This window comes from Ovis canadensis, chromosome 12 (assembly GCF_042477335.2).
Source record: "Ovis canadensis isolate MfBH-ARS-UI-01 breed Bighorn chromosome 12, ARS-UI_OviCan_v2, whole genome shotgun sequence".
Taxonomy (NCBI): domain Eukaryota; kingdom Metazoa; phylum Chordata; class Mammalia; order Artiodactyla; family Bovidae; genus Ovis; species Ovis canadensis.
In genome coordinates this window covers 30421693-30441980 of record NC_091256.1, presented here as the reverse complement: position 1 = coordinate 30441980, position 20288 = coordinate 30421693, and the positions used below count along the sequence as shown (strand labels likewise).

The 20288-nt window shown below is 39.3% G+C and overlaps 1 protein-coding gene across 29 annotated transcripts in view; it reads left to right on the top strand.

Annotated features, from left to right (window-relative positions):
- Positions 1-20288, top strand: part of ESRRG (estrogen related receptor gamma) — a 696316-nt gene that overhangs the window by 667288 nt on the left and 8740 nt on the right. For all 29 annotated transcript variants that reach the window (XM_069544591.1, XM_069544604.1, XM_069544607.1 and 26 more), the window contains one exon: positions 11123-11392. In XM_069544591.1, the coding sequence (XP_069400692.1) occupies positions 11123-11392 (270 nt within the window). The remainder of the gene's footprint in view (positions 1-11122; positions 11393-20288) is intronic.

Below are 20288 nucleotides of genomic sequence, written 5' to 3'. Positions count from 1 at the left end.
ATATGTATAAATATATATGTATATCCTACAACAGCTTATTTCTATTTTATCCAATGTGTGGAATGTGCTTTTAGATTCTTCAATATCAGAATATTATGTGTGTCACATATAACAAGACAAAGCAGCCATGGCTAACTTGCTATTTATAGATGTCCTTTAATGATCAAATGTTCCCATTAGAAGTGGTTCATCTTTTTAAAAAGTTATCACGTTTCATGTGTGGGCAAAAGACAAACTCACAAAAATTTATTTTTAACTTAAAGTATATTTTGGGGTCAGAAACACAGTTTAAAAATCAAATATTAGAAATTATAAAGGAAGGTAAAAAATGCCAATAATGCGCTGTTGTTTTAAAAAACAACCCAAAATTATAGTTGGGATTGTTTCTCCAGCAATTCTAAAGAGGATTAGAGGCACATCTCTCTCTTGCTAAACTCTGACAGATGATATGCTTTATTAATAACATTGTTTAGTTTATTAAAATTTTGAATTGTAAAAAAAAATGTATTTGATCTGAAAATTTGTGTTAGCAAAATTCATCTTCTTGCATTTCTCACCATGTCCCTATTTTAAATGAAAAATTATGGTTTCCTAGAGACCTAATAGGTGTGTCCATAAATGCAGACTCTCAGCTGAGTATGTACAAAAAAATGGAAAAAACAGAGTTCATAAAAAGTAATGTGAACCAACTACCCAACTTATTAAAGGAATTTTTTGACCTCCTGCTTGACTTCCTCAAGGTCCAGACTGACTTTTTCTTAAGTTAGACGGATCCTCCTTCACTTGCCCAGAATATTTGCCTAGGGTTGTTTCTAGCTATGCTTGTTCCTACAGCAGGTGGAAATAGTTTCCCTTCAAAATGATTGCATAAGAATGGATGTACAAACCAGTTTGATAAACCTGAAAGATGTCTAAGTGGCATTTAAATTACATTAACACCTACTTGTGCAGTCACAGTGAAAGGTCGTAACCAACAAGTACCATCTTCACTGTTGTAAATGCCTAATTTGCTGCTTTCAAGTGGGAAGCCACCTCACTCCCTCGTGCTGCCCAATGGCTGTCATGTTGCAAATACTTCTGACAAGTGAGTATTAGAATCCATTGTTCTAGAATGGACCAAGAGGGAGTTGCCATATCTGAATGTGTTTTTATTGCATTGCCTTTTCTTTGCTGTTTTTGACTCAAGGAAAGGAAACTCATAATGAATAAAGAAAATATAGGATTGCTCAATCTGCTTGCTATTTTTTTAAAGTGTAGAAAGTGCCTTTATCAGTGACTTTGGCTTTATCAAAGCTAGATTTGGAGTCTCCTAAGAATTTATGTAAAAACTGTAGACATACAAATTTTTATTCCAGTGAGTAGAAAGAGGCAGTGAGCTTTTTCTTTCATTCGTGACCTAAGTCAGGCTTTCAGAGAATTAAAATACTAGCTCCAGATAATAAATTTACACATTGTCAAAATAATTACACAACTAGGGTAAAGTAGAGAAATTAATTACAGATACTTGTAAATAATAAAAAAGTCATGACATGATCATGGAATCTGTTGTGAATGGTTATTTGTAAATATAGGAGAACGTAGTTAGGCAGTATGATTAAAATGTCAACTTTAATTACAAATTCAAAAAGAACTGGCTGAGGTTGTGAAATTTAGGCAGAACTTTATCAGAGTTTAAATGGCTCCAGAGAAAATCCTATATACTAGATAGGCACTTACAAGCAAAGAGGTTTATGTATAATCAGTACCTTAATAAACACTTGTTGAATTATAAAGAAAACATTAGGCAGTTTTTTTGTGAAGTGTTCAAATATTTGGGGGATTGGAGCTGGTATCTGGAATATTTGTTTCTTTAGCCTCCCATTCTTGTTGAAAGCCAGTCCATGAGTTGTTAAGGAATTTTCTATCCATTCATTCATTTGGCATGTATTTATTGAGCACATGCTACATGGCAGGCAGTGTTGGAGGTGCTGCGGATACAGCAAGGAGCACAGAAGAGAAGGTCTCCGCTGGTAAGAGCTCAGAGATCGTGGAAATGCACAAGAAGGATATGGATATACCTGTTGGGCAACACGTCGTCACCCCCACTCCCTCAGTTGCTTATGTCTTTACCTTGAGCTCCACTAGCCTGTTTAGCAGCTCACAACTGTCACTGCTGCTGGGTGCTGCACGGGAACAGTGATAAGGACAGTAAGGATGGAAAGACACATACGCACTTGACGTTAGGCATTGAAGAGAACACTTGGTGATAGAACCCTGAGAGGCTAGGGGTGAGGCAGCGGGTAGGTGGTGTTGCTCTTAATCTGGGAAGTCGTGAAGGTGTGGGGTTTGACATGGGGGTTGGGAAAATGGTCTCCGTTTTCAAGCTGTTAAGCCATCCACAGAGCACTTCCCAGGTGAGAAATTTTCAGGACGTATGGAAGGAAGGGATGAGAAAGGCCACAGAGTGAAAGAAATTTCATCTTTTTTTTTTTATTTTAAAAAAAGAAATTTCATTCTTGTGCCAGAAAGTGTCAGTTTTGTCCTTCAGGAGATGTGGAAGCCAAGAAAACATTTGTGTCAGTGAATAGCAGAGTTAGATTTCGTATTCAATAGAACGTTCGAATAACCACAGGTAGGATAGAAGTGGGAAACACTAGACCTAAGGATTTGTGTATCCTTTATCCCAAAAGAGAAGATGGAGACCCAAACCAAAACCACAGAGGAAGAAAAGGAGACAAAATGATGGGTCCATTTGGGAGGATGCGTCCAACCAAACACCCATCTTTCTTCCTCTGCATTTATTGGGTTGGCCAAAAAGTTCATTAGGGTTTTTCTGTGAGATGGTATGGAAAAAACCGAGTGAACTTTTTGGCCAGCCCAATGCATTCAGTGTGAGCCTTCTTTGTGGTACCCACCTACTTCACCTCGTTGTGTACTCCTCTTCATTTACTAAACTGGAAAGTCTGAGAGGGCAGGAATTGTATCATCTTGTACAATATTAGTATCATGGTTATGAGCACAGTGTTTGATTCATCATAGATGCACTAAGATTGATTAGAACTGTGTTAGGGTGGAACCACTGAAAACCTGAATGATGTAGGACTGGACGCAAACTTTGGGGAGATTGTTCCCACTTTCCATTTTACGGGTGAGAAAGCAGGAATCCCAGGAGCTGAGTCCCATGGCTAGTTGGTGGCAGAGTTGCCATCACATGTTAGGTTGATTTACTCCCAATCTGGTGATCTTCATCAGAGGTGCTGATCACTGCCCACACAGGCTTGTGTTTCATGTCAGCAGCTCTCCGTTTGTTATTCGGAGTCAGGTGACATTGGGGCTGGAAGATGCTTCAGGGATGTTTGGTCCTCATTTCACGCTGACAGGTGAAGCATCAGCTATGGGTCTGTATTGGTTTGCTCTGCGTGTGTGTGCGTGGGTGCACAGGCTCAGTATTGTCCGAGTCTTTGAGACCCCATGGACTGTAGCCCACCAGACTCCTCTGTCCATGGAATTTCCCAGGCAAGAATACCGGAGCGGGTTACCGTTTCCTTTTCCAGGGGATCTTCCCGACCCAGGGATCAAACCTGAGTACCTCGCATTGGCAGGCAGATTCTTTACTATTGAGCCACCAGGGAAGCCAGCAGTTTGTTTGGGCTGCTATAATTAAGTACCTCAAACTGGATGACGTAAGCATTTGTCCTACAGTTCTGGAGCTTGGAAATCTGAGATCAAGGGTGTCTGGAAGGTATCTTTCTTCTGAGGATCTGTCCCATGCCTTTCTCCTGGCTTCAGGTAGCCTCCAGCATCCCATGGTTTGTGGATGATAATATTCTCTCTGTGTATCTTTGCTTTGTTTTCCTCCTGTTTGTGTCTGAGTCTGAATTTCCCCCTTTCAATGAAGTTGTAATCAGATTAGATGAGGACCCTCCCTAATGACCTCATTTTAACTTGATCATCTACACAGACCTTATTTCCAAATAAGGTCACATTCAAAGTCCTGGGATTTAGGATTCCAACAGCTTTTGGAGGGCAGTGATTCAACTTAACAGCAGGGGCCAAGTTAACACCCTTGGTCACGGGGAGAGATGGAACCAGAACCCAGATCCCCAGACCTCAAGGTCACTGCTCCCCACACCACAGCCTCTTCCCTCCTCTGTCACCCATAGCAGTAAACCCTTAGCTTTTGAATATTTGACATTAAAAGTTTGCTACATACTCTTTAAAAGTTTGTGGAAATGTCTCCCAGCTTTAAAGATCCCCAAAGTTCAAGACAGAGTTGACCTGTGTTTATTTTGAAGGTTTGACTTTTATATCAAGTATTAGACCAAAACTGATGCACACTTCTTGGGAATTTCCTAAAGAGGATAATGCCTGCATATCTGGTGGGGCTGGGCTGATTCTTCTTGGACAACTGTTCTGGCCCCTGTAATACACAAGATATTTCTTGACCAGTCCTACTAGGGAGAGCAAGATTCCAGTAGTTTCTTTTTTTTTTTCCCTCCCAAATCAGAAATGTAGCTTCAGAATGTTTTTCCCTCCTCAGTATCTATCTAATTCCAAAGTAAAACTGGCAATACCCTTTTATCAGATTTTTTTTGAAGAGTCCTATTTTATATATGGTGCAGCCTTTTTTTTTCTTCATGGCCAAACAACTTTTAGTCACATCAAAAAGGAGAGTTTTCCCAGGCAGAACTTTCTTGTCTTCAACTAGCACCACACACAAAAAAAGATTGTAAGAAAAGAAAGCTATTAGAGTTTCCTCCTTGAAAGCAGCTTCTCTATCCTTGCCTCCATGACCCCAAACAATTTGTCTTTCTTCTTGGTTTAGATGAAAGGAGAGAACTACAGTTAAGGCTAGCTCAGAGAGGGTTGGGGAAAGACTAAGGGAATTGCTTCAGCTCCTCTGGAGCATTCAGAGATGGTAGGTAAGTGGGATTTACAAAGAGAAGCTGTACCCTCCCTGTAGATGTTCTCTGGATTCTTATTTTGCACTCATCTGCCCCCTCTCAGGCCCTTTTCAAAGTAGGTTGGCAAGTGTTTAAACCTGCCCACTCACAGAAACAGACAAACCAACAAAAAAGTTTGTACCGTCATTTTGAGGCTTTCCTGTGCTGCCGCCTGGGAATATTTTTCCTTAGCGCTGTTACACTTTTAATTTTTAATTTATTTTGTTTTAAATTTTTCTAGCAAGCTGGACTGGGAAACAAGAAACAATTGCTGGGACTTCCCTGGCAGTCCAGTAGTTAAGAATCTCCACTTGCATTGCAGGGGGCACAGGGTCAGTCTCTAGTCAGGGAACCAAGATCCTACATGCCTTGTGGTGTGGCCAAAAAGAAAACAACACAAAACAATTGCTGAAGAAAGCATTTCACCGGTGCCATGTGGGCATAGGGGCGTGTTGTTGATTGCAGTGCCCAGGAGTGGGCTGATTGCTAACATATTTGGCTGTTCACATAACCAGCATGAGTGGTCAGTGGCCAATCGAACCTGTAAGCTTGGTGAATAGTGGTAATTGTGCCTTGGACTGGTGGATACCACCTGTTCAACTCTCTTCTCTCCTCTTGTAGCTTATCACAGCTATCCAGATCATTGTATACACAGTGATCAGGTCTGCCATGCAGATATAAAGTAATTTTTGAATCTGAGTCTGTCTTTCTAATTTTCACGTTTTTCCCATGAAACCACTATTTTAAGATAATGGCTCTGTAAAATATCCATGAACCTTCCTTGGAGTATAGAAACAGAACTAAAGAAACAGATTTCTTGTGTTCCACATATGCTGAAATGAGTGATCATATTGGCAAGAAAGGGAGCGATCCCATTTTTGTCAGTTATTCTTACTTTTCACCCAAACCAACTGTGATTGAATTTAAATGCTTGAAATCTGGGTCTCAGTCAGGCTAAAAGAATAAAGGTTCAAAGGGTAGCACTGTATGTATCTAATGTTTAGGTACTAATATAACGAAAAGATAATATAATATGGTAGAGAGATAATAATAGAGTGATAATAATTATCTTTTATAAAGAAAATGTTTAAATAAAATGCTGCTGGTAGCACCAAAAGGATAGTCCAGGTTTTCAGTTTGGCACTAGACTATTGGTAGCTGTTTACCTTGAGCCCCAACTGAGTTCTAGTCCATGAAGTTCATCTCTATGGGAAATAAAGAGAGAAAAGTTCATATATATATATATATATATGTACACACACACACACACACACACACAAACCTGAGCCCTGTGTTTTGCGAATCATAGAGGATATGATATGTCTGATCCTATTTGAGAAGAACAAGTGACTAAAAAAGAGAGTATCACTGACAAGGCTTATGGATCTGCGTTTGTTAATAACTAAGACCAAATCTTTGTGCCATTGTTATGCTTTTTTCCTCTAGTTGCTATCAACACTAGGTTTATTTCTATGAGAGTTGAAGAATCTAGCTGATGCCGTGTTGCTCAGTCAGCTTCTTTCAATGAACTCCACTTGTGATCTCAGCGAGTTGTTATGTCATTGTGATATACACGTAATTTTACCATGCTATGCTATTCATTGAAATGTGTCCATTTTTGGTGGGACAGAGACACTATAGTTCAAAAACTGTGAGCAGAGAAATCAATGCCTTGATTAAGTGATATTAACGGACACCCCAAAGATGTAAAAGGCTTGCTCTGTTTTGAGGAAGCAACCAAGAAGAAAATGCCTAGCAGGGGTTAAACCCAAACGCCTTCACGGCAGCCTATTTCTGTCAACACTCTGTTCAGGAAATAAACATTTATGCTTTCTGAAATGAAAGTGTATTTTTGAAGACTAGCCGTCAGATATTTTTTGCCCTTCACACTTTCAAATGCTTAGCCTTTTTGGTAAGTTGACTGCAAAGTGCATCAGTTTGCCAGGCTAAAAATAAATAAATAAAGGTGCTTGACAAGGGCCCACAGCGCCACTGTCAACCTCCAAAGCTTCCAGCAGAAGAAAGCAAGAGGCTTGGCACAAAACATGCTTTCTTCAGGCTTGTTACTTCAAGGGTACCTGCCTCTCGAGAAGCTTTTCAATCATTCGAAATGATGTTATTCCCAAGCGTCATCTGGTTTATTTGGCACACACTGTACTGCAGATAAACACGCTACTTAACTGTGGGTTAAGGTAGAGAGTCATTCTGCCTGCAGAATGCCTGAGATACATTAAGTTGCACTGACTCTAGGGTGGAGATGAAGAGAGATCGGAGTTGTCAGCAGTATGCATGGGATGGACTGGAGCTGGGGAAGAAAAAAATGTGCCATGGTATCAGTGTATTTTAAAAAGCTGTAATACAGCTGAACATTTAAAACTATAACCTGTCACACACTGGAGATTAAGATGCCGGGATGTACAAAACATGAAGTGCCCATGACACCACGGCAAAGCATGTTTTATTTCACTTGGCAAAGAGGTTTCTCGCCAAAGATAGCTAAAGGTTATAGATACGAAGGACCTCTAACTTGCAGTCCAATAGCTATAAAACACCACTAAAGGCCCAGTAAAAGCACAAACAAGTAATTATCATTTGGAGGCAAGCCTGTGTGCACTAATGGAGCAGTCGTGTGTTTTGAGAAAATTCTTTAGACTCAGTTCATTAAGATATGCATTTTCATTTAGCTCTTGGTCACTTACGTTTTTCTACTTTGCTCAGGACTACTGATAAAATTATCGCTTCATCCCTGCGTCTTTATGAGTGTAAAATAGAACTAGCACTCCTAAAGGCCAGGAAGGAAATTTTTGAGAAATTGAAATATTGTCGCTGTTTTGGGTTAGGCTGCCTTAGTGCTCAGGTGAGCACAGCCAGCTTATAACAAGGCTGTTTAACTGTTATCCAAGTATTTGGGCAGGACAGTTCTTTGTGACAGCTTCCAGATTGCAAGGGTTTGGGAGGAAAGGGTTAAAATGTTGGGATCCAGCTATTTCTGGACCAAGAAGAGATAAAAGTCCAGACTTTATTTATATTGTGTAGACCATAGGTTGTCCTTTCCCCTTTGGTTTGGCAAAATTACACCTCCTCTGATCAGCTTGAAATAGACTTGAGGCTCTCAAGCAGACCTTTTGTACTGTATCTATCTTTATGTGCTCCCTGACCATCCTCCCCAAAAAAGGAGAACCTTTTCTTTACCCTTTTCCTTGTTTTTATTTCATTAAGAAGTAAAAGGCCAAATTCGGTTCACATACACACACACACATACCCTTAGAAGGATCAAGTCACAGGATCAACCTAAGAAAATGAAGTTTTATTGTTTTTGGCTTAATTAAACCCCCCAAGAAATGTGTGAAACATTGTCATGGCTGGAAAAAAAAAATTGTTCATTTGTAAATCACAGGGACAAAGGGGCCCCCGTGCAACTTTAAAGTTTCCGTGCACGTAAATGTCGATAGCGTGCCTGCTCCATCATCAGCACTAAATTCACATTGATGCCTCTTTTCTTCTCCGTATTGATCCTTCCATGAGAACGTAGATTTGTATCTGTTAATTAATGCGTCCTGAAACAGCGTTTGTATTAATCAGGCAGATAAGAAAAATTGGATGCCTGCATCCTCCTGACAACCGTAAAAGTGCTGGCCCTGATAAAATCGTGGATGGACCTCAATAAAAAAGTTCCTCCTTCCACTCAATAAACTAATCATCCTGCTTTTAATTATTCGGCAGAAAGATGTGTGGAGATTGGAGAATGTGTAAATCTATTTACTAACAGCAGTGTCTGGGCTGGAGAATAGGGCTGTCACAGGAAGGTGCTGCAGGCTATGCGCTCTGTCCATCTGCTGCTGCAGAAAAACTGCTGCTTGGGAGCGTGAAAAGGAACAAGGAAACGAAGGCGAATGGAAATTACCCATCTCCTTTTGCTCAGAACTTCCTAGATGACTATTTTTGCGTCTGTTTTCTTTACAAAAGAAATTCCTACTTAGTCTCTTCTTCTTAACTTAGGTATTTTAATTTGCAGGACATCTTTTTCTTACAGTGGGGGAATGGAAAAAAGATCAATATTTGTTTGTTTGATTTTTTGGTTTATTTGTTGTAAAGCATTCTCACCATGAAAAGGAAATGGAGCCACATCTACTCAGATTCTATCATTATTTTTCTCTTTGTAATCCCTGTTTAAAGTTGTTACACCTCTAATTCTAAGCGGATGTGTATTCCTGTAACCCCATATTTCAGTGACAAAGAAAGAATAGAGAAAAAGCAAAAAGAGACATAGTCAGTCCAAAAGAAGATCAGTTAAGTAATATGTAAGCAACTTGATAAAAAAAAAAAAAGAAAAAAATGCTTTTTACGTGGGCCTTAAGAAAAACTGGACTAATCCCTCTTGGTGATTTTATTAAACACTTGAAGTGAATGGTACTAAATGTCCAACCACTAGTTTTCTCCAATGGGCCAGGAAATAATTTCCTTTTCTTTATCATGCTATAGTTGCTACTCTCACAGGAAATATGAATAATTTGTGATGAATAAAAATGATTAAGAACAATAGCCAAAGGTAGGAGCCTAAGAAAGCTGAACAGAAGTGGGTATTTATGATTTGATTTGGGTAATAGGTTCTAGAAAGGGAGTAATAAGAGATTTTATAAGTGGCATTATTAATACTTTCTTCCTTCTGTGGAATTATTGGTGGCACAATCTAAAATCATGGTACCATTGTCCTCAAAAACCGTAGATATGGTTTGTCACCCTTGGAATTCCTGGGCATAACCTTGAAATGAAGGTGAAGTTTTAAGAAACTTTTTTTCTTAAGGCAAAAGTAAGCAACTGATCATCAGGTTATCTCCACCAAGACTTCCTTTTAGAGCCTGGATCTAATCCCTCTGAAATTTAAATAGATATCTTTACTCCAAAATAGGTTTAATTGTCCCTCTTCATGTTTCCCTCTTGATCCACATTTTCTTTTAAAAATTTTTTTTTTTTACTTCTGTTTTCTCAAGTTCAGAAGGGACTTTAAACATGTATGTATAAATGCAGACCAGGTTTAGGATTGAAGCAGTCGTTCAGGTATTTCAGATAAAAATAGAATATCATATAGCTACACTTATAGAATACATATTATAAAGTAGTGTTTTGCTGGGTTTTATTTTATATTTCTGCAAAACAGAAATTAAGGTACAAGGAAATTTTCTTGCTCAAGGTGAAACAGCCAGTAGTTCAGTGGAGCTGATACTGAAGCTTAGGATCTGTCTCTGCTCATACTTTGTCCATTACACCTCATGGTCTCCATGTTTAACTTTTTAAATGAGGGGATCCTAATATCAAGAATAAATTGTGGCTTCTCTGTTTGTTGAGGGGACCAGGCTGCAAAGTATTCCATCCTCTTTGATACCAACAATCACCATTTTAAAAAGGAATTCATGCTAAATGTCAGTGGGGACAGAATATCCAATTAAGAAAGCTCTTTTGGGTGTAATCATACTTCACACTCGCTTGTGACTGTTATAGAGAAATGGCTCCAAATTGTACTCTATTGTGTGGCCTAAATTGTTGTCCTTTATTTGGGGCTTCTGGTTTTTTTGTTTTTTTTGGTTTTGTTTTTCACTTTCATGTTGTTTATCAAGAGCAGTTTTTGGAGATGAGGTAGTTGATAGTTCCTATCAAACTATCAAGCCTAGTAAGAGTGGCTCAAATGGTAATAAATATACCTGCAATGCAGGAGACCCAGGTTCAGTCCCTGGGTGGAGAAGTTTCCCTGGAGAAGAAAATGGCTACCCACCCCAGTATTCTTGCCTAGAGAATTCCAGGGACAGAGGACCCTGGCGGGCTATAGTCCGTGGGGTTGCAAAGAGCCAGACATGCCTGAGCGACTAACACTTCCTTCCATTTAAGCCATTCATAAAGACTTCCACTAGAAATCAATTGTATTTCATGATTGCATGGTATTTTCAAGTGAAAGAAAACTACCTCTTATCTATTATATTCCTGTCAGCTGTATCTAAAATATGGAGAAAACACCAACAAGTTGAAGCTGGTTGGTGCCTTTTACTTTGCCATTGGCGAAATTGCAGGGGAAATTTTAAGAGCAGCTAATCAGTGCTCACCATAATTTTGAGCACCTGTACAGAAGCTGACTACCATATGAAACTAATGTTGTATTATGATATGATGGCTTTAAAGTAACTTGATCTGCCTATATTCCCATGCAGGCTTCTCCACACTGTCCCTGGCGGACCAGATGAGCCTTCTGCAAAGTGCTTGGATGGAAATCTTGATCCTTGGTGTCGTGTACCGATCTCTTTCCTTTGAGGATGAACTTGTCTATGCAGACGATTATATAATGGATGAAGACCAGTCCAAATTAGCAGGCCTTCTTGACCTAAATAATGCTATCCTGCAGCTGGTAAAAAAATACAAGAGCATGAAGCTGGAGAAAGAAGAATTTGTCACCCTCAAAGCGATAGCTCTCGCTAATTCAGGTTGGCATATTGACATGGTTCGTTGTTATATTTCCTAATATGTCGGTTCTACCCCTTCACTTACCTTCTTCTTCAGGGATTTACTAGACCCAGCTGTAAATTCTGAGTCAGCAAAATTATAATCCTTGCAGCTTTCTAGGGAAAAGTTAGAAGAAAAGAAAAACCAACTTAAAGGGAGTTATCTTTATTTTATTTGCTTATTAAGGGCTGTGTCCCTTTTACCGCCAAATTGTTCATTAACACAAATCATGGCAAAGCAAAAGTGGCAGTGGTGTAAATGGATGCTCAGGACAATATTAGGTCCTTTGTCTTATTTACACAAGTGAAAATAAGTATGAGTTACAAATGCAGATCATTCCCCTACGCTATAATGCAAATTTTGTGATTGGAATAATATATGTTGTGTTGCTTTTCATTCTGATTATCAGAGAATACTGTTTTCTTCCCTTCTGGAATTCTCTAGCAGTTGAATTCTGCAAAGGAGTATTTCCCTTTAAAGGTATTACCTATGTAGTAAGGGTTAAGAATTATGAGAATAAATGGTCTTTACGTGAGAACTGAAATGTGCTAAAATAGAGAGCAAACTCTGATAAGTAAAAATCGTTGGTGCTTTGTTGTTTTTGCCTTTGTGCCTCTCTGGATGCTTGATTGTGGTCTTAAGTCTCTCTTAGCATTTGCATAAAGTCCAGGATAGATCCCTCCTTAATGACGTGCCGATCTTTAGATACCTGCGTCAATAACACGCTCTGATGCTATGTACCATTGACAGTCACATCGTGCCCCTCCATCTGCTTTTGTTTTGACCCTATCTTTGAACTTTATCTTGGTTGCCGGCCAGTAGTTTTCCCTTTAATTACAAGAAGGAAACTGTCAATAAAATCTGTTAAATGGGATGCAATGAGTGGCTTGAATGGGCGGATGGCTATTTGTTCAAATTCTGCAGCATTCAAGGTATTGACAGTTTGTTTTCTGGGGCCATATGTGACGATCAATCTCAGGCTGGGCTCAGCCGCGCTGAAAAATGAAAAACCAGATTGCTTTTGCTTACTTGTGGATGACGACTTTGTGATTTGGCGCGGTCCTAGTGAGATGAGACCTTCTGCCCAAATTGCCCCCATGAGAGCCAGGGACGCGTGACTGTTTTTAGGAATAATTTTTAATTGATTTTGTAATTAACAGTTCATCTACAATATTGATGCATGAATCCTTGGACTGATAGGAGGGAAATTGTTTTCAACAATGAAGTTGTACTTTGCTATTTGTCTTCATAATAGAGTTTAGCATTTCACACCTTTAATTACGAATGGACCCCTCTTCCTTAAAATACCACTCGCTTCTCTCCTCCTCCCCTTGTGAAATTGTAAAATATGACTCTTTATGACACGTGGCATCATCGTCACAAACTCTGAAGAAACCCCTGCTGTCTGGAAGACCAAAGTGGGAGATGGGATAGAAATGATCTGAGAATTTATTAGTTGGTATGGACTTCCCATTAAAGCATCTCTCATAATTGGATGAAAGATCTAGTGATGGTTTGGGAAGAATTTTTATTTGGAAATTGTATAGTGGTTCTAATTTAAAACATTTACTTGGTTAATTATTTTTAAAATACAGCCCAGTGTGTTGTATATCTTTTGTGTCTCAAATTGCTTTTTGTGAATTATTAACTAATCATGAATGCTGTGCAATGCTAAAACTTTATCATCAAAATTGCTAAAATTTTGTAATTTTAGATATTAGTTGTATACTTTATGGCTATGGATTATAATTTAAAATACCTGAATTAATTAGTAGCAGCATTTGTCACTGTTATTTAGAAGTATAATCATTAATATTTTGATATATGATGTTTGAATCCCACATTCTCTTCTGTGAGGGGGAGGAAGTGACCTACTTTTGAGCAATGAGTGGTGATTAGAAACTCTTTAAAGAACTAGTCAGTTTATTTTACATGTGTTAAGCCAGAAATAGTCAACAAACCCTCTCTTCTAGCATAGTATTCAGTAGTATGCTACTTCTCCACATCACAAAATTCTCCTGTAAGTAATTATAACATTTTTCAGCTTCTCAATACCAAGAAAAATTAATAGAATCAGAGTCTGTAATGAAGGAGTAGTGATTAAGCACTGTAAGGACTTTTTAATGTCTACATGGTGTCACCTCTCCTTTGTCGTGTAAATATAGCTTTCTCTCATCCATCCAACCTGTAAGGCCTACTGTTTTAGCTTGAGATAAACCACTCAGAAAGTCATTTTGTTTGAGACTGCCAATATGATGCTGTTTTACTCCGTTTTTTAACCATCATTTGAAGGACATCAATAAAGTTGTAGATTCGATCTTGCTAGGAACCAGTGTTTCTTAGGCTGCCAAACACATCAATGTGAATATATTTTAATACTTCTCATAAACATACCAAAAAGTTTGTAAATTTTTTTCATATTTAGAAATTTTAGATAAATGTAAAAGACTTTCTGTGGAGAAAAAAAATCTACTTTATTGTTACAATATCTCAGCATTCTCCTTCGGGCTGTCGGTGTTAACAACCATTGTCTCATTAATCTAAATTTCAGCTTATTTTAAACACCTGTCTTTATTCAATAATTATAAATGTTGTGCTTATGCTTGGGAAACAGGGAATTGGCTTCCTGATAATGGCTGTCATATTTTTTGTAGCTATGTTTCTGTCACATATGAATTCAGGAATATTTATAACACCAGAAAGCAATTGAAAGTATATTCCTTGTCTTTAGGTACATAGCCAAAAATCCCAATGTATTGTGAACTAATGCTGTGATTAGGGCTTCCCTGGTGGTTCAGTGGTAAAGAATCCTTTCACCCATGCTGGAAACACTGGTTCAGTCCCTGGGTCAGGAAGATCCCCTGGAAAAGGAAATGACAACCTACTCCAGTATTCTTGCCTGGGAAATCCCATGGACAGAGGAGCCTGGCAGGCTACAGTCAATGGGGTCGCAAAGAGTCAGCTATGACTTAGCAACTAAACAACAGCACCAATACTGTGATTATGATATTCTAATATTTGAAAACTCTAAATAATTATTCCACTTATATTTGAAGGTAAGACACGTTATAGGCTCATTTCAACTACATATTCTCTATTTTGGATAGAGAACAACAATCTCTTGAGAAATATTGCTCCCCTGATACATCTTGTGAGATTAAATTTTAAAAGGAGAATCTAGGTCACGATTTGAACATTGGCATTGTAAGGCCCCAGCTTTCTGACACATTAACCAAGAGGTTTTGGCTGATCTCTAGAATTCTTTCCATTTGGGGAATTCTATGATTCTAGAATTCATTTTATGTCTTCATGAGACATAAAGAGAGTAAGATAGTACTGTAAGCATTTTAGGTAAGATTATAGCATATGATTCTATTCTCTCAATTGGTTCTTTTGATTCTTTTGTCTAAGATTTATTGAAAACTATTATCACTAGCCCCAAGGTAATATACTCACTTTTATGCAGTGCAAGATTAAAAGCAGTGTAAGATTAAGAATTACTTTCAGTCCGATCATCCTCTTTGCTTAAGTCACAAGGGCTTCAAGTTCCATAGCCACCCCTCACATGCCAACTGTTGCCACTCCAGATCCACCCCCAACCTAGAGCAATTTTAACCCTGGGCTGTTTGAGAATAAATAGAATCTACATGTTCAAGTTGAGTTTTCTTTTTTGCTTACACACAGTACTTCAAGAGTGTGCATGCATGCAAGGTCAGTTGTGTCTGACTCTTTGTGACCCCCATGTCTATAGCCTGCCAGGCTCTTCTGTCTGTGCGGTTTTCCCAGCAAGACTGTTGTAGTGGGCTACCATTGCCTTCTCTGGGGGATCTTCCTGACCCAGGGATCAAACCTGCATCTCCTGTATTGCAGGCGAATTCTTTACCCCTGTGCCATCTGGGAATCCCACTTCTGGAGTAATAACATCAAATTGATATCAAGCTGCAAATGATATTTTGGTCAATTTTAAATTATAAGTGATTATCCTCATCTCATGACAATATTTTGTTCTCAAATACAAATGGTATATGTACCGAATGTGGTGTAATTTCAGGGATTAAAAAGTTGATGATTTCTATTGGAGACAGGAATGGGGGCCATATTTAACCAGTGTATTTGGAACCTCATACAAGTTTAGTGTTTCTCAATCTTATTTTTTCACGATCACTCGTCTTGTTCAGTCACTCAGACATGTCTGACTCTTTGGGAACCCATGGACTACAGCATGCCAGGCTTCCCTGTTCTTCACTATCTCCCAGAGTTTGTTCAGCCTCATGTCCATTGAGTCAGTGATACCATCCAACCATCTCATCCTTTGTCGCCCCCTTCTCCTACCCTCAGTCTTTCCCAGCATCGTGGTCTGTTCCATGTCTTTTCTGAGATGGCTCTTTGCATCAGGTGGCCAAAGTATTGGAGTTTCAGCTTTAGTGTCAGTCCTTCCAATGAATATTCAGGATTGATTTCCTTTAGGGTTGACTGGTTTGATGTCTGTGCTGTTCAAGGGACTCTCAAGAGTCTTCTCCAGCACTACATACTCTCCTTAGGGTAGGCTGTTTAGATATGTTTTTCCTAATAGGTCCCCAGTGAAGTAATACTACAAATACTGTGTATAATCTATTTAGGGACTATGTGTGTATGCGTTTTACCTTAAAGCAGAGATTTTTTTCCCTACTCTCCAATTTCAGATTTTTATCTCCTTTAAGAATGCATGGCTTCTTCTCTGTAAAATCAGGCAGATGAATTAAATAATATCTTATTTCTCCTAACTGGCCTAAAATTTTAGCTCTCAGTTACTTTTAAAGGAGGATAATGACTTGGGTCTTTAGATTTCATGTGTGGTATGTGTATTTGTGTTGAATGTGTAATAAGAGAAATATTAACATCTTCACAGATCAGAACAATTAGTAAAGAGTAAAAACAGCTCTTGAACTCTTTAGTATCTACTGGGTCCTCAAATAGTTTTATTGAAATTTTAATGGAGTTTGCTGATTTGATACACAGGAGACAATTTTAGCTAATGGACAAGAGATTATCCATTTTTAGTATCTTTCTGTAGACATTTCTATTTTAGTTTTGAGCCTCTGCCAGGAAATCTTTTTAGATTTCCACAACCTGCCTGTTTGGGTAGACATCTCCAGTATAGTTTTATGGGTAACAGAAGCGAGGTGATAAAAGATGTGAGACTGCTTGAGGACAGAGAGTTGGACCCTGTGTCCCTTGCTATCAATAAGCTGTTTGTTTCACAAATTAGCATATCCCACGTCTTTAAAGTGGTCAGTGAGTAAGACATTACCAAGTGCAGTTTCAGATCTGCCAGCCTAAATTAATATTTTAAGTTTCATTTTGAATTTTGTCCCTAGTCCCTTTAAGTTGGGCTTCCCAGGTGGCTCAGTGGTAAAAAAAAGTCCGCCTGCAATACAAGAGATGTGGGTTTAATTCCTGGGTTGGAAAGATCCCCTGAAAGAGGTAATAGCAACCCTACCATAGTTTTCTCGCCTGGGAAATCCCATGGACAAAGGAGCTTGGCAGGCTGTTGTACATGGGGTCGCAAAGAGTTGGACACTACTGAACACATGTGCTTGCTTACGTTTCCTTTATCTTCTTACTCTCTTTGTGGAGTTATGGTATAAATCCACTCGGGAAAGTTACAAAAATAGTTGGAGCCAAAATATTTACCAGATTTTGTAAGAAATTAATATGGATAGGTCTTCTGTGGCTGGTAGAAGTTTATTCTCAACTCTTGCTCAGACAAAACCATAATTAATATTATCACATATAAAAAATCAAACTTAATGCCTTTCTATCTCTTCTACTTCTTTTTAGTTTCTGCTCAAACCTGCCATCATTCTTTGGATTATTTTATTTTCGAAGCCATATTAGGAAAGTAGATTGTTTTTTGATTTAATGCAACCCTTATTTGCATATTGTGATCTTTCAAACTCCTATGTAAAAATAGAGCTGGTTCTCGAATGTTTCTTATCATGCTCAATGATCACTGTTCAGTTATGCCCGAATCTTTGAGACCTCATGGACTGTAGCTCGGCAGGCTGCTCTGTCCTTGGGATTTTCCCAGCAAGAATACTGGAATGGGTTGTTATTTCCTCCTCCAGGGGATCTTCTCCACCCAGGGATCAAACCTAGTTCAGTTCAGTTCAGTCGCTCAGTCGTGTACGACTCTTTGCGACCCCATGAATCACAGCACGCCAGGCCTCCCTGTTCATCACCATCTCCCGGAGTTCACTCAGACTCACGTCCATCCATCGAGTCAGTGATGCCATCCAGCCCTCTCATCCTCCGTCGTCCCCTTCTCCTCCTGCCCCCAGTCCTTCCCAGCATCAGAGTCTTTTCCAATGAGTCAACTCTTCGCATCAAGTGGCCAAAGTACTGGAGTTTCAGCTTTAACATCATTCCTTCCAAAGAAATCCCACGGTTGATCTCCTTCAGAATGGACTGGTTGGATCTCCTTGCAGTCCAAGGGACTCTCAAGAGTCTTCTCCAACACCACAGTTCAAAAGCATCAATTCTTCGGTGCTCAGCCTTCTTCACAGTCCAACTCTCACATCCATACATGACCACAGGAAAAACCATAGCCTTGACTAGACGGACCTTAGTCTGCAAAGTAATGTCTCTGCTTTTCAATATGCTATCTAGGTTGCTCATAACTTTTCTTCCAAGGAGTAAGCGTCTTTTAATTTCATGGCTGCAATCACCGTCTGCAGTGATTTTGGAGCCTCCCAAAATAAAGTCTGACACTGTTTCCCCATCTATTTCCCATGAAGTGATGGGACCAGATGCCATGATCTTCGTTTTCTGAATGTCGCTCTCCTCTTTCACTTTCATCAAGAGGCTTTTTAGTTCCTCTTCACTTTCTGCCATAAGGGTGGTGTCATCGGCATATCTGAGGTTATTGAGATTTCTCCTGGCAATCTTAATTCCAGCTTGTGTTTCTTCCAGTCCAGCGTTTCTCATGATGTACTCTGCATAGAAGTTAAATAAGCAGGGTGACAATATACAGCCTTGATGCACTCCTTTTCCTATTTGGAACCAGTCTGTGTTCCATGTCCAGTTCTAACTGTTGCTTCCTGGCCTGCATACAGATTTCTCAAGAGGCAAGTTAGGTGGTCTGGTATTCCCATCTCTTTCAGAATTTTCCACAGTTTATTGTGATCCACACAGTCAAAGGCTTTGGCATAGTCAATAAACCAGAAATAAATGTTTTTCTGGAACTCTCTTGCTTTTTCCATGATCCAGTGAATGTTGGCAATTTGATCTGTGGTTCCTCTGCCTTTTCTAAAACCAGCTTGAACATCAGGAAGTTCACAGTTCACATATTGCTGAAGCTTGGCTTGGAGAATTTTGAGCATTATTTACTAGCATGTGAGATGAGTGCAATTGTGCGGTAGTTTGAGCATTCTTTGGCATTGCCTTTCTTTGGGATTGGAATGAAAACGGACTTTTTCCAGTCCTGTGGCCACTGCTGAGTTTTCCAAATTTGCTGGCATATTGAGTGCAGCACTTTTAGAGTTGGCATTGGCAGTTGGATTTTTGACCACTGACCCTCATTATTAGTCAGTTATTAGTTAGTTATTATTAGTTATCTGCTTTATATACAGTAGTGTGTACATGTTAAATCCAATCTCCTCAGAGTTATTTTTATTTCCAGTATTAGAATTACAAATTCTCTGGGTTAGAAAAGACCTACAAGGTGTTATAATCCAACCCCCTACTTGGTATATGCACAGCGTCCTTGGTGTTTCTGCCAACTGTTTTTGTAGTCTTGATAGGAATTCCGCTCAACTCGCTACTTTCTAGAAATGACATTTTCATTAAGTTTCTCTCTACCTCTCTCTAGGTCTCTCATCATTTTAATGTAAAACACAGACTAACATGCACATACACAAACAAAACCAAATATGTGACTTGAAAGTATAAATGACAGTTGTGTCCAGCGTTTTTTGACTCGATAGATTGAAGCCTGCCAAGGCTCCTCTGTCCATGGGATTCTCTAGGTAAGAATACTGGAGTGGGTTGCTGTGCCCTACTCCAGGGGATCTTCTCAGCCTGGGGATTGAACCCATGTCTCCATCATCTCCTGCACTGCAGGAGGTTTCTTTACCACTCAGCCACCAAGGAAGCTCTGGTGGCTTTAAACCACATGAATTTATTGTCCTACAGTTCTGGAGGTCAGAAGTCCTGATCAGCTTCACCAGGTTAACAATAAGGTGTGGACAGGGCCACACTGCCTCTGGAAACTCTATAGGACAATCTGGTTCCTGGCCTTTTACAGCTTCTGTGGTGTTCCCTTGCAGTCCTTGGCTCGTGGTTCCTTCCACCATCTTCAGAGCCATTCCTGTACCATTTTGCTTCAGTGGTGATATTGCCTTTTTTTTTCCTCTCCCTCTTAAAAGGACACTTGATTTCATTGTATGCCCATGGATAATCTAGGATACTGGCTTATATCAAAGTCCCGTTTTCCATACAGGGTAACATTCAGGTTGCAGAGATGGGCAATCTGGATGTCTTTGGGACCATTTTGCTACCTGTCACAATGAACAAGGTCAAGTTGTGTCTGTCCCAATCTCAATCCCCTCCCTTTCCATGAAGGTAACCACTCTCCTCCCAACTTTTACAGTTGGCTTTTTACAATGGCTTTGTCACTCAGTGTATATCCCCAGACTTGATAGTTTAGTCTTGCCCTTTAAAAAACATTGTTTTCTCCTTATGGATCTGTGGAGTCTCTTTCCATGTAAAATTTATTCTTACATTTTCACATTCTTAGAGTTTGTCTTTTGCAAAAGCCAAGACGCTTGCCCTGCAGAGTTCCTCACGGTGCGAACTTTGTAGTTTACACCCTGTAGGGGCAGCTCATCTTATTTCTCT